At 39.7% G+C, this 13,037-nt stretch overlaps 1 protein-coding gene across 1 annotated transcript in view; it reads right to left on the bottom strand.

Moving 5' to 3' along the window:
* MTOR (mechanistic target of rapamycin kinase) overlaps positions 1-13,037 on the bottom strand; it is a 70,460-nt gene that overhangs the window by 23,886 nt on the left and 33,537 nt on the right. The window contains 4 exon segments of the mRNA XM_036396175.2: positions 257-372; positions 1,581-1,681; positions 4,068-4,207; positions 6,208-6,283. Of these exon segments, the coding sequence (XP_036252068.1) occupies positions 257-372; positions 1,581-1,681; positions 4,068-4,207; positions 6,208-6,283 (433 nt within the window).

The raw sequence follows: 13,037 nt of genomic DNA, 5'->3' as shown, positions 1-13,037 counted from the left end.
AGAGGCACAGAAGTAAAAGAAGCCAAAAAATGGCAGAGGAATTCTAATGTTCTACAGCACTGGACCACTCCTATTTGTCAATACATTCACTGCTATGTTTCTGGAAATACAAGGTCTAAGATATCCATGGAAAACACATTATTGGGAATTCATAGGTTACAGCCAACTGCTTTACTACAGCCTGTTTTTCCATGAAACTCTGTAGCCTAGAACATCTTCAACCAAATGTTGGGATACCAATGAAGAGGATAATTACTTGCTGAGCCAGTGAGAAAAGGTCTTGATGCAGTGCCAGTACAGCCCTGTAGAAAGCACCATCATGGGTGTCCCTGGGGATCATGCAGGTGTATTCTTCCATGCTGTCCCACTGACCTGCAGAGACACAGATATCCTCAGCAACACAACATCCTTCTCTGCCATGGGGGAACAGAACATGAGTGGCCTTTTGCATTTAAATGTGGTACTTTTGCATTTAAGTCAGCTCTCCAACAGCTTGTCTTTGGTAGGGACACTGTTATATACATAAACATAGCTACAGACAAGAAAAAAAACAATTTTTATTTTTCTTCTAGACAAATTGTTATCCTGGTGGAAAAGGTTCTTTCATTCTTTGTGATGAAACAATTAAAATTCTGACACTTCCAGAACATTTGAATGGATGAATGCCCTGCAAAGCAAAAGATGAATTTTTCTCAGCAAAGGCTGGCAGAGAGCAAGTGATCCATCAGCCTCTCTAGAAAATATCTTGCTAACAACACAAATGGACATTTGGACCACTATAGATTTATTCACTTAAGATTGTCTACTCTGCAGACACAACCTCTAAAATGTTCAGCAGATGCTGTTCTTGTTCTAAATAAGAGTCTGCCACAAATATGAGAAAGTCCTTTTATCTTATTTCCAGCCTGAGTTCAGTGTAAAGCCAAGCAAAAACAAGCATTTAAGCAACCACTCATCTGCTCAGATCACTGTTACTGGAGACCACAATGGGAGACTTGATGTAAATGCAGGTTTTCCAAAGGACTTCAATATGGAATGACACTTGTCACATTCATATTTTCTGAAAAATCTCTACACACAGGATTTTTCTCCTGGCAAGCTGAGAAGCCTCAGTGAAAAGGAAAACAATAATTATCTCATTGCTCCTGCTGTGTTTTGCTCCTTTGGAATGTGTTTGGAGATTGTTTGATTGGATTCTGCTGTGAGCTGTTTTCACTCTTTGGCCAATCATTGCCAAGCTGTGTTGGGACTCAGGAGAAAGAGTTTTTATTATTGTCCTTTTAGCCTGCTGTAAGTATCCCTTCTGTATTCTTTAGTATAGTATAGTTTAGCATTCTTTAACATAATATAGTATCTTAAAATAATAAATTAGCCTTCTGAGAACATGGAGTCAGACTCATCATTCCTTCCTGCCACGAGAGTCCCTGCACATACAACAGACACTCACTTCATTTCCCAATGTAAATAATGGGGTTACTTGATGTAGCTGTTTCTTGTGCTCTGTAGTTCTGGAATAAGTTAAAACTATCTGGGCCTGCACCTCATGGGCTGCTGCAGGCCAGCACAGGAGGATACATTACCTAAGCCCCAAGCAGCAGCAGCAGCCATCCTGGCCATCTTAGCTTGAGTCTCATCATTCACCTGGGTCCACTTTTCACAGCATTGCTGGTGGAGTTGCCCCCTAAGAAGAATCCACAATTTCTGATCAGGAAAAAAGCTTCTTTCAAGAATTCTGCCTCATTGAACAATCATTTCCCACTGATAAGACAACAACCAGCCTCACTGTTCTTTTTATACTTTATATTTGACTCCTCTGGCCAACTCAACCATGCTCGTTTGATGACAAATATCCTAGCATCAGAAAATAATTTTAAGGTACACCTATGTTTTGAAAATACACATCCAAAGAGAAGTTTGCATTTGTTCCTCAGGGGCTGTTAATGCCTGCTTTAAAATTGGACTGAAAATGCCAATTTATAAATACAGAAAAAAAAATTCTCAAGAAAACGAACAAACCACCACCAAAAAAAGGATGCTTAAAATTTTTGCAAGTGTCAGTAGAAGAAACATAGATCTGGATAGCCTGGGCATGGCTCCTACTAGCAAACATTCTGAATGAACACATCAAGTCTGACGACAAAGACTGAAGAATGAATGTTGCTGTAACCTCAAATGAAGACTTGTCATGGCAGGATCTCAGAGGGCATCTGAGTCTTTCATCTCCAGTGGAGAGGAAGCATCAGGATTTTTTATATTATTTCTTTCAAATCAACTGTGAATGCTGCACTAATAGAACCAATTACCCTGGGTGTTGCAGTTCCAGGATTTCTCAGGCTGGATACTCTGTAGCAGTGAAACAGCTGCCAACTGTGAGGGAGCACAACTTGCTCTCCCTGGTGTTATCCTCTCCCCTCCCAAAAAGAAAGGTGACTTAGTCAAACAGAACCAATGGGCTGCCACAGGCAAGACAGTAATTCTGACAGCTTAATGGCCCAGGAGGGGAAAAAAACCCAAAGCAAATGTAAAGCCAAGCCAAACCTAGCAACAGCAGTAAATCAGGACCTCCTAGATGCTGATAAACACTATGGGTCCTACAGGAATAACTGTATGAGGCTAAGAATGTTTTGGCTGTACTCTAAAAATATCCCAGCAGAGGACTGAAATGGTGATGCTGCACAAAATAATTCTAGATTATCTGCCTTATCCTGTGAAGCAGACTCCAGCAGCACAGTCAGTCAAGCTGAATGCTACTGAAGAGTATCAGCAGCCAAACTGTGGAATCCTCAGGCTCAGGATGACATCTCTGGAGTCAGCTGCAGGGCAGCAGACAGCACTTTGCAAAAGCATTTCTGAATTGCAAAAACACCTGCACAGAGTTGGAGTCCAGTCCCACAAGAGAACTTGGAGACTCTGATTGCTCTCATCACTACAGATTACCAATATATTCATGATATCTAGCTCCAACAGAAGAAAATTGTCCTTTTGTTGTTCCACAGATTTGTTGCTGATACATGAATAAGTAGGAGGTTCAGAAAGGACACTTAACACAAATAAACATCCTGCAGGGGGGAAAAATTCTTCAAATCCCTGGTGAGAACAGCCCAGTTGTATAAAAGCTGACTGAGGAATGCCCAGTTAAGAGGACCTATTTTCCCTCCTAGAAAAGCTACACCCTCTATGTCTCACCCTTGTTTAGAAACAAAAAGAGCAGAAAAATTCTGCCAGAATCAGGTTTCTCAAGCAGTTCTGTTTCCAGCAGTAAAATGACTTTAGTGAAGAGGAATCTCCTCACTGTGGTGCCATCCCCTGGGTTCATGTCAGGACCCATCAGGAGACAGCTTGTCATATGCAAAGTTCAGGAGAAAGGCGGAACCTGGATGAACCCACACCTGCCCCTGGCTAGAACTGCATGCCACAGTGAGCAGGGTGCCTTCTCCAATTATCTTCTTTTAATTAAATAGCCAGAAAAACCAGAAGCCCCCAGTTAAGTAGTAAGCTGTAAGTCACCAGCAGCTACCCCTGTCACAAACACTGACTGGAATCAGTTATGTGTTGACAACAGATGTTGGACACAAAACTTGAAATACTAAATGTCCACAAAGACAAGGCTTAAGAAATGCTAGAAAGAACAAGACTAGTAAGGAAAACCTCATCCTTCTACAAGGCATAGGTCTGACACTGAATAAACACAGAAATCTCTCATGTTTTAATCAGAGTTTAAAAAGAAGGGTCACAATGAGCTCCTTTTATGATTCTTTCTGACAAGTTCTGCTCAGTTAATGTTTCCTCTATCTACAATGACTTTCTCTGTTATAAATGGGGTTGACCTGATGATAAGACTGCAGATTCTCTTCCAGAGAGACCTTAACTCACCAGATGACCAATCCCAAAAGGCTTAGAGATGTCATTACCAGTTCTGACTTCAATGAACAAAGTGAGAGGCTACACAAATACTCAAAGTAAGTGGGAGTAAATAGGAATTCAGGCAAGAATTTTGTACCTGAATGACAGCATCCAGAGAACACAAAGACACCATTTTCCTTAGTCCTCAGGCATTCCCCTCTTACCATTCACCAAGTGCTTCCAAGCAACGCATCCGTCCCAGCATCAGCTCAGGATCATCTTTGTTTGTGTCCATCTTCTTGTCATAGGCCACCAGAGCATCTTCCCATTCATGAAGCTTTTCATACCAGGTAGCTTGAATTTCCTAAGGGAAGGGAAAAAAAAAAAAAGTAAAAATAAACAGCAGGATTAATGTTGATCATTCTGTATTAACTACCACAGCTTTTCCTAGGAAATTCTGTGTCTGTGCTGGTCCCTTCACCCTTTTATCATTAGAAATAACCTCATGGACTTCTGTGACACAGAGAAGAGCCTTGAGCTAATGTGGAAACTGGAATCCTGGCACTGCTCCACCTGCCCAGAAATGAACTCAGGTTTACCAGAGGGATTAATCCAACATCACCCCCTGACTCAGTGCCACTGAAACACCACATCAGCAGCTGGTGCTTTTCTTTTTGGAGAGGTAGAGTGAGTGGAACAGGAGAAAGGGTAAATCTGTAACATATTCCACTTCCTATTGTTGCACATACCTGCATTCAAACAAGAAAAACAGCCTTGTGTTCAGGAATGGAATGACCAACTAGAAAAAAAGGCCAAACTTTGCATCTGGCTACTGCTAGGCAATTAGTTCATATAGCAGGCACAGTATTGAAGTTATCACATCCTTCACAAGGGAAGGCAATGGTTTGTAACAAAGCCATTAAAAGTTAGCCAAGCAGTGATCCATACCAGCTAAACCCTTCTCTTCAGTCTTTCTTTCTGGGTTTTGTTTCTCATTTTCAAGAAATAAAATGCCTTAATATATTTCCACATTTTTCTCTGCCAGTGTTTTTCTGCTCAGTCTTTGGCAGCTCATGTCTTGACATAGGCTGCAGAGCAGATTATTTTCCCAGACCTGTGGGCAGGGTCACTATAAACCACAATTTGCATGCCAGGTCTTCCACTTAGCTCTTTAACTTCTCAGCTAAGTCATATTTCAATTACATCCCTGAAAGTAGAGCTCACAGCTCCTCTTAATTGCTTTTCATTTAATTTCAATTCTGGCAAGCTCTGTGCTTTGAACTACATTCACTGCTAGACTGTTGCTGCTAAAGAGTGAAGTCAGAATTAGGTAATGCAGAACTTTGCTCAATCCACCCAAGAATTATAAGAAGTTGCAAAGATGTTTTGAAGTCTGTACTTGTCCCAGAAAGGACTTATTTTCCAGTCTAGGTCAAAACCACACATAATCCTACACCAGAGCATTTCCACCATTTTGTGCTTACACCTGGTTCCCACTTTCTAGTGGTTACTGCTTAGAGAGGCTGGTCTACTGTGCTTCCAGGGCTGCCTTCCTTTTCCAAATTATCCTAAACCAATTACCACTGAAAAATTATCTTTTTTACCAGTAGAACTATCAGGAGAGCATAAGTGGTTTGGTCTTTGAACACAAATTCAATGACTCATAAAATGAGAAGAAATAATAAAAGGTACATCATTCTGAGAAAGACACAACAAATATAAAAAGGGGTTATTTGATTTTGGTGAGGGACTGGTTAACTTGCTATTCTAAATAATACTTGAACACTTTTGACAGAGACTAGAGGTTAACTTCCATTAAATCCTTATCTTGAGGGTGTTGATGCAGTTTCTCAAATCCTTTAAGCTTAGAACAAGAACCACTCTCTCCTTCCCAGCTTTTCCTAACTAAAAGTACTTAGATCTTCAATAAAAGGACTTAGATCTTCAATAAAAGGACTTAGATCTTCAATGAAAGGACTTATATCTTCAATAAAAGGACTCATATCTTCAAGTTGCTGGTTGCTCACAGCTGCATTTAGCACCAACAGCAGCTGCAAAATTCTCCTCCAAATCAGCTTCTTGCAGCCCTCCCTGCACCCAGCATTTACTGCAGTGCCCACTGACCATCCCTGTAAGCAGCTTTCTTTAGAACAGAAAAGAACTAAAAAAAAAAGAAGAAAGACTAAAAAGAAAGACTTAAAAAAACCTATAAAGGCCTTTCTTTATGAACAATGAAATATTATAAGAAGGGATAGAACCTCAATGTGATTGATTAAGGAAACACATCTCCACCCACCAAAAAACCAAGTCCAGAAACCATAAAAACACAGGACAGGAAGAAGTGGATTATCCAGTAGGACTCACCAGCTCCCCAAAGTGCTTCATGGCATATTCCAGCACACCAGCAGCTGCCTCTGGCTGTTGGAGTTTATTGTTAATGCTGGAAAGGGAGGAAAAGAAAGATGATTTAACACAATTGGGGTTGGTAGAAGCTTCTACTTGATAACATCAAGGTCTATCATTCAGAATGACCAATGGACACTCTTTTTGTTTAGATTTCCACATGAACAATTAAACTACATAAGGCACACAGTGACCATATATTTTCAAAACAATAGGTGCACACATTCTCTGCACGTAGTCTGAAGACACAAAAGACACAAAATAGAGATGGTACATATCTGATTATCAATTCTATGTAACAGCCTGCACAGAGAGAAGAATAGCTGCCAATAATTTTAAAGGCATGATTTTTCAAACAGCTCTACTGCAGTTTTACAGTAGTAACTTTCTTCCTCCCTATTCTCTTAAACAGACTACTAACTCCTCTAAAAGCAGAGTCAAAGTCAAAGCAGAGAATTTAATGATGCAGGAAACAGCCTGTATCATTAAAATAGCTGACAAATGTCACCAGGAAATTACATAAAGTGTGCAACCCTAATTTCAGTTTCACATTTCATACAAAGCCTCTACACTGGCACTTTTCTTTTGCTGGTTTTCAAGAAGAACATGCCAGAAACTGCTGCCATCACAACCAATCCTCAGTCTGTACCAGGGAATCACTTGTGTTGCAAGGCCTGCTGAATTTTATGAAGCACAAGGAAATAGGTTGCTCTTGAACCTGATTCTCTAGTTCCTGATGTACAGCTATTCTCTGAAATCATTTCTATTTCACATTTGTTTCCTCATTTTACTATCAGAAATGGGGTACTCAGTGAGTAGCACTGCTCCTAAACCCCAATTTAATGAGGAAAATAACTTTTTATTAAGCTTCTGCTATTTTATAAAGGTTGTTTATGAACAGCCTCTGGTTCATTGCCTTCCTCTTTCCCTACTGACTCGGAGAACCAGAAGTGCAAATTGTCCAAAACAACATCACAACACCTGAGCACCTACAACACATCCTACAGCCCAATATTAACATCAGCAAAGGTTTGGAATGGTGTGGGGGTCCCAGTTGTGGGTTCCTCTGGGTCTGCATTGAAGGCACTGAGACAGGAGTTCATGTTCACACTCAGGTGTTTATCATTTCTTATCAGTGAAACAGTCTCACTGCTGGGAGTTCTGCAGCTTTTCATTAGAAGGCACAAAATGGCCACAATCTCTTGGTACAAGGGCTTTTCAGACTAAACTGTCCAATTAAGAGCTGACCCCTGGATTATTTCCCTTTTAACCCAGTAACTGATCCCACAGAGCTGCAATGCAGACTTTTCTGCCCAATTACAAAATGCCCCCCAAACCCATGGAGAAGGAGGAAGAAGCAGCACGAAGAAGAAACCCAGGACAACACCCTGTGCCCTCCATCTTGCTGCCATCCACAACACACTAAAAACCCCAAAACCTCAATTTCTCACCCAGTGACACACCTGCACTGATCTCTATAATCTATTTCACACTTTTGTGGGTTCCAGTCTATCTTGAGTCTGGGAAACTTTCTCCATGAATGAGGGCCAGAGTCAGTGCTCCCTGGGGGTCAGGGCAGCCCAGAGCAGACACAGAAATATTCCCAGAGCCCTGGGTTTGCACAGAATGGAAACAGCATAATTAACAAAACAAAACATGGCAACAGAGAGCAGTGCAAAGAGACTTTCAATGGTCTCTGAATAGGACCACAGACACAGGCAGCTCTCAGAAATGCTCTTTCCTGCCTGCCAGCATCAGAATGGCTCCAGGACTTCCCCCTTATAAGAGGGCAGGAGATCAGTAAAGAGAAGCAAATCTGATGTAATGAAGGGAGTAACACACAGACAAAAAAAAAGGGATTTTTTTCAAATGAGTGCTGCATTTCTTCTGTCTCTGGAAGCCTCCTTTCCTGACAAGTAAAGAAGCAAGATCCCAGACATACTCAGGGACCTGTGAAGGTTAAGGAAAATACTCCTGGATATTGGGCATTCAGATGGGTTGAACTAAAATCAGATTTAGCCAGACTAAGAATATACCATAATCACAGCTCAAGATGACAGGCACCCCACCACAATAGGAAGCACTTACAACAGAGCCATGTCATTTTTTAAACAAAGTAGCCCACACTAACTGCAGCTGCTCTCCCAAGGGAAAGCTTGGCAGCAGCCTCATCAAAGTGATAAATGGCTGCCACATTTCATGACCTGATGACTTAAAGAGCCATTGGCAGACACATTCCAGCAGGTCAGACTGTTAATTACTTCCAAGTTATCTTTCTTGACAACACTTCCTGGCAAAATTGACCATTTTCTTTTATTATCTGACAATTAGCAATGCTCTCCTGCCATTTCCTGGTGCAATTACTCCTTTTGTTTCTTATTTTCTTGACTGTCCAAAGCAGAATTAACTGTCTCAAATCTATTTAGGGTTAGGTTTAAGCAAAGGGAAAGAAAAGATGGGGAGGGAAAGGAGAAAGACTTTGATTTACAAGAATACACAGCAGTAGTTGTTAATAATCATAAATTACTCTCCTGTAACAAATTATCTACACCACAGTGAGCAGTGACAGGTAATTTTGTGGACTAGGATAAGCCTCTGTGAAAAATGTGTATTTTATAATTGGCTTTTTACAAATATTAAAATGAATATGATATGTGTTATGTTAGAAAGTTATGCTGTATTAATTTTCTTAAGTAGTGTGTTAAATATAGCTTAAGGTTATAACAAAATGTTAAAATAGAAACTGTGCTATGTAGGATATTTTTTTTAAAGAAAGGACTCACACCAAGGTAGCAGCCACAGGACACCTGAATCTCTCAGAGAAAGAGAATTTATTGCTCCATTATCAGAAGAAACAAACTTCTTCCTGCCTCCCTCAGCCCTGAAGACACAGTCAGGATTCAGAGGAAGAAGCTGACACTGCCCAGACAGAATCCTGTGTTTGAATGGAATTTATGCATCATGGATGAGGTGCATGAATATGCAACAGGCTGTTGCTTTTAAGGGTTAATCCTCTGTTAATGTGGGTCCCTTTTCGGGCTTATTTTGCCCAGAAAGAGGTACCCAGACTGTCCATAACTCTTTGTTTTTATTGTCTCATATTGTCCTAATCCAAATTGTCCAAATTATTATTACTCTGATTATACTATTATTTTTCTAACCATTTTATTACTAAAATTTTAAAAACAAGTGGCATTTTTCACAGCCTCTGACTGGGATGAGCCTCTCCCAGCAGCTGCTTTTCCCTGTGCTTAGGACCATTTCTGGAAAAGCAGTAAATGCTGGGACTCCCCACTCCTGTCTCATTCACGTTCTCTGGAAAAATCCCTTTGCCCAGGATTTTCTCCTGGGAAGCTGAGAAGCCTCAGAGAAAAGGGAAACAATTCTTCTCTCATTTGCTTCTCCTGTGTTGTGCTCACGTGTGGAATGTGTTTGGAGATTGTTCACCCACAGGTGATTGTTCCATTGCATTCTGCTGGGAGTTGTTTTCACTCTTTGGCCAATCAGGGCCAAGCTGTGTCAGGACTCTGGAAAGAGTCACAAGTTTTCATTATTATCTTTTTAGCCTTCTGTAAGTATCGTTTCTGTATTCTTTAGTATAGTTTAGTATAGTATTCTTTAATATAATATAGTATAATAAAATAATAAATCAGCCTTCGAGAACATGGAGTCAGATTCATCATTCCTGCCTTCACTGGGGCACCCCACAAACACAATATGCTCCCAGCCTATTTTGTACACACACTATTTTAATCTGGTACATTCAAGACACACATTAAGAAAATAAAACATTCTGTACTTTCCTTCTCTTCCACCTTCCTTCCATGAAGGCACTGCTCCTGTCCCTGCAGACCTGAGCACTCTGTGCTCAGACAGAATCTTCCTAAATGTCAGAACATTCTTCAAAGCACTACAGAGCTGTTTTCTAGCCACCATGCTGGAGACTGAACAGAAACAAAAACACTGCAGAAAAGCATCCAGACATTCAGAAAAGGCCCTGAGGGCTCATATTCCAGCCAGGCAGAGTTGCCAGGGGTTTTTAGCCACAGTGTTGCTGCTGGAAATCAGGGCAGTTTACTGGATTAGAATCGAGGGGATGGATTTCTCCTTCTATCAGGAAAAAGATAATTACAAAATCTCTCTGGATTAAAGGAGAAGGTGGGAAAACATCTCTCAAGATATGAGAGCCAATGCTGTTGGCTAAGCTGCTGGACAGTAACTTAAATATTTGTTTACTCACAGATGTCCTTGCAATTATTCCCAGTTCAGAATAATGTTAATATGAAAGGAAAAGTTCAGTTGTTCTCCATATGCACTGAGGGAAGAACATATTCATCAGTTAATGTTTGTTAAAAAGCTAGAAAAAACTCCATCCCCATCTCCTACTTGAAGGCTTGGCAGGAGGGTGTCAAAGAACCTTTTTAGGGCATTTTAGAAGTTTTTAGGTATAGGTTTGCTAGGTCACTGGTAATAGCTCCCAGGAAACACCCAAGTATTCAGCTCTACTGCCTGCTAGGGGCCAGCAGAGCCTTCTAGTACTAATGCTCAAGGAAAAGATTTTAAAATTACGTGTTTTCAATGCTTACTAAAATATACTGAAGCTATTTCAAGACAGAGCTGTCCCATGCTTGCAAGTGGGAGACCACAGCAATAACAAGACTTCCTACGTAATTTCAACTAGACTTTTATAGACTTTGAACTAATGCACTAATTTCAGTGCTTAATACCATTCCATTTCACATTTTATTCAATGAACAAAGTGATTAGCAAAACCAACAAAACAACAGAAGATCCTTATACTTTCCCTCTAAATGAGCATAAATCAGTTGCAAAACTAATTCTTATTACTAAAGTTTGGTATGAGTTCAGCTCACTGCATAATTAGATTACACAGAACAATACAATTTAAATTTCCCCCCTGTTTATTAAACAGTATCTGTACTGTAGTCAGAATCATGTCCAGCCCTGACCTGTTTGGAGCACTTGATCCTGATGAGTGGGATATTAAAATGAGTGGGATATTAAAATGTAAACAAGCCTTCTGATGAAAAACATTTTCCAATTGTTATATATGTCAGTCTATCCCTACAAAAAGTGACTACCCTTGAGAAACTTCCTAATATATAAAAATCTTGGTCAAAAAATTTTAAATCTTCAAATTTTATTAATAGTGAAAAGCTACATAAACCTACTGCTTGATTATTAAGATATCAAAACTGTAGGGGTTACATGTACACTGAGCTGGAATCCCAAAAAAGAACAATACTCCAGAGAAATATATTCCTTTTGCTTGTATGTTTTAAAGGTTATTTAAACAGAAAGCAGAGATGAACTGGGAATCAAAATCCAACCTCACAGCAATGATTAACCTGCATTGGTGATTAACCAGCACCCAACCTGCCACACTCATCAGCACTGGTTGGCAAATCTTAAAATTGGAGAAATCTGCAATTGGCAAACCAAAACCACTACACCAACTTTATTGTGTTCAGTGGGAAGAGAATGCAAATAATGAGCTTTTCTCCCCTACAAAGCCAAGGCATAAATGTGTAATATTTACTAGAAATGTTCTCTTTTATACAGTCCTGGGAGAGTCCCAGTCTTCCATTATCCTTGATATTGACAATATTCTCTGTCACTCAAAATATATTAAATTTTCAAGAACTCAGAAGTAACCAGACTTTCCTCATCTTCCCATAAAAATTAGAAGAAGAAACCCTTTATTTTAATAGAACCTTTTCAAGCAATCCCAAACTTATCCATGAGGGAGCACACACATTTCCTCTTGCCAGAATGTGTCCCAAACATAATAAAGAAACTTTATTTTTGCAATAAAGCAGCTTGTATGCAGAATCCAGACAAGTAGATAACATCTTATTTTTTTCAGTCTCCTCAAGTTTGCTTAGAAAGATTCTCTAATATGGCAGATTTGAGCAGCCTCAGCCAAGCTTGTTTTTCCTTCTGAAGAATTGCTGAGAGCTGCTTCTAGGATTGGAAGGCACTGCTGCTTTGTGAGACTTGGGGGAACAGATAATCCTCTGGCAAAAGGAGCTGCCTTGGATGGCCATTTTCCTCAGTTCTGTGATTTATTTGTCTTGAGGCATCCCCCAAGCCCTTGACTCAAGAAATCTCAGAAAACCAATGCAGGTCCATCATGCCACTGAAAAGTATTACCATTCTGGCAACAAATATGTTTGAGCAACTGATAGCAGGAAAGAAATGTTTTTAATAAAGAGTTGTGGTGATTGAGTGCTGCCAGGCCAGAGCAGCCCCTTTGGCTTCCAACAAGGAGACACCACATTGCTCACAGGCATCCAAATTGCCAATCTTCATATATAAATGCTTGCAAATCAAATAAAAACATTCATCAGTTTTGAAAGAAAAAAAAAAATCGGTGAAAAATGTTACAATAAATTTCTTAGCTAACCCTGCTGCTTAGGCTGCAGCAAAAGGAATCACCTATTATATCACCTATTTTTTATTAGCCAGAAAGCTAATATTTAAGAGTATTAGAGTATTAGAATATTTATTTAAGAGTATTAGAGTATTAGAATATTTAGAGTAAATTTAAGATTTACTCTAAAATCTACTGTTTATGTAACTATGGATAATTAGAAAGCAGAGAAGAAAAAATTGCTAAGTAGGATATTTAGCAAAAAAAGGTGAAACACAGAGCCAGTCTTTGTGTATTGGTTATGCAAAGAGGGGATGCCTTAAATAAAAAAGAAATCACAAATCCCAAAAGAAAGCAGAAATAGCAGTGTTTTGTTTCTTATCAAGCCCTCTCTCCT

The sequence above is a fragment of the Molothrus ater genome, chromosome 23 (genome assembly GCF_012460135.2).
Source record: "Molothrus ater isolate BHLD 08-10-18 breed brown headed cowbird chromosome 23, BPBGC_Mater_1.1, whole genome shotgun sequence".
Classification (NCBI taxonomy): domain Eukaryota; kingdom Metazoa; phylum Chordata; class Aves; order Passeriformes; family Icteridae; genus Molothrus; species Molothrus ater.
This window is presented reverse-complemented; position numbering and strand designations above follow the sequence as displayed.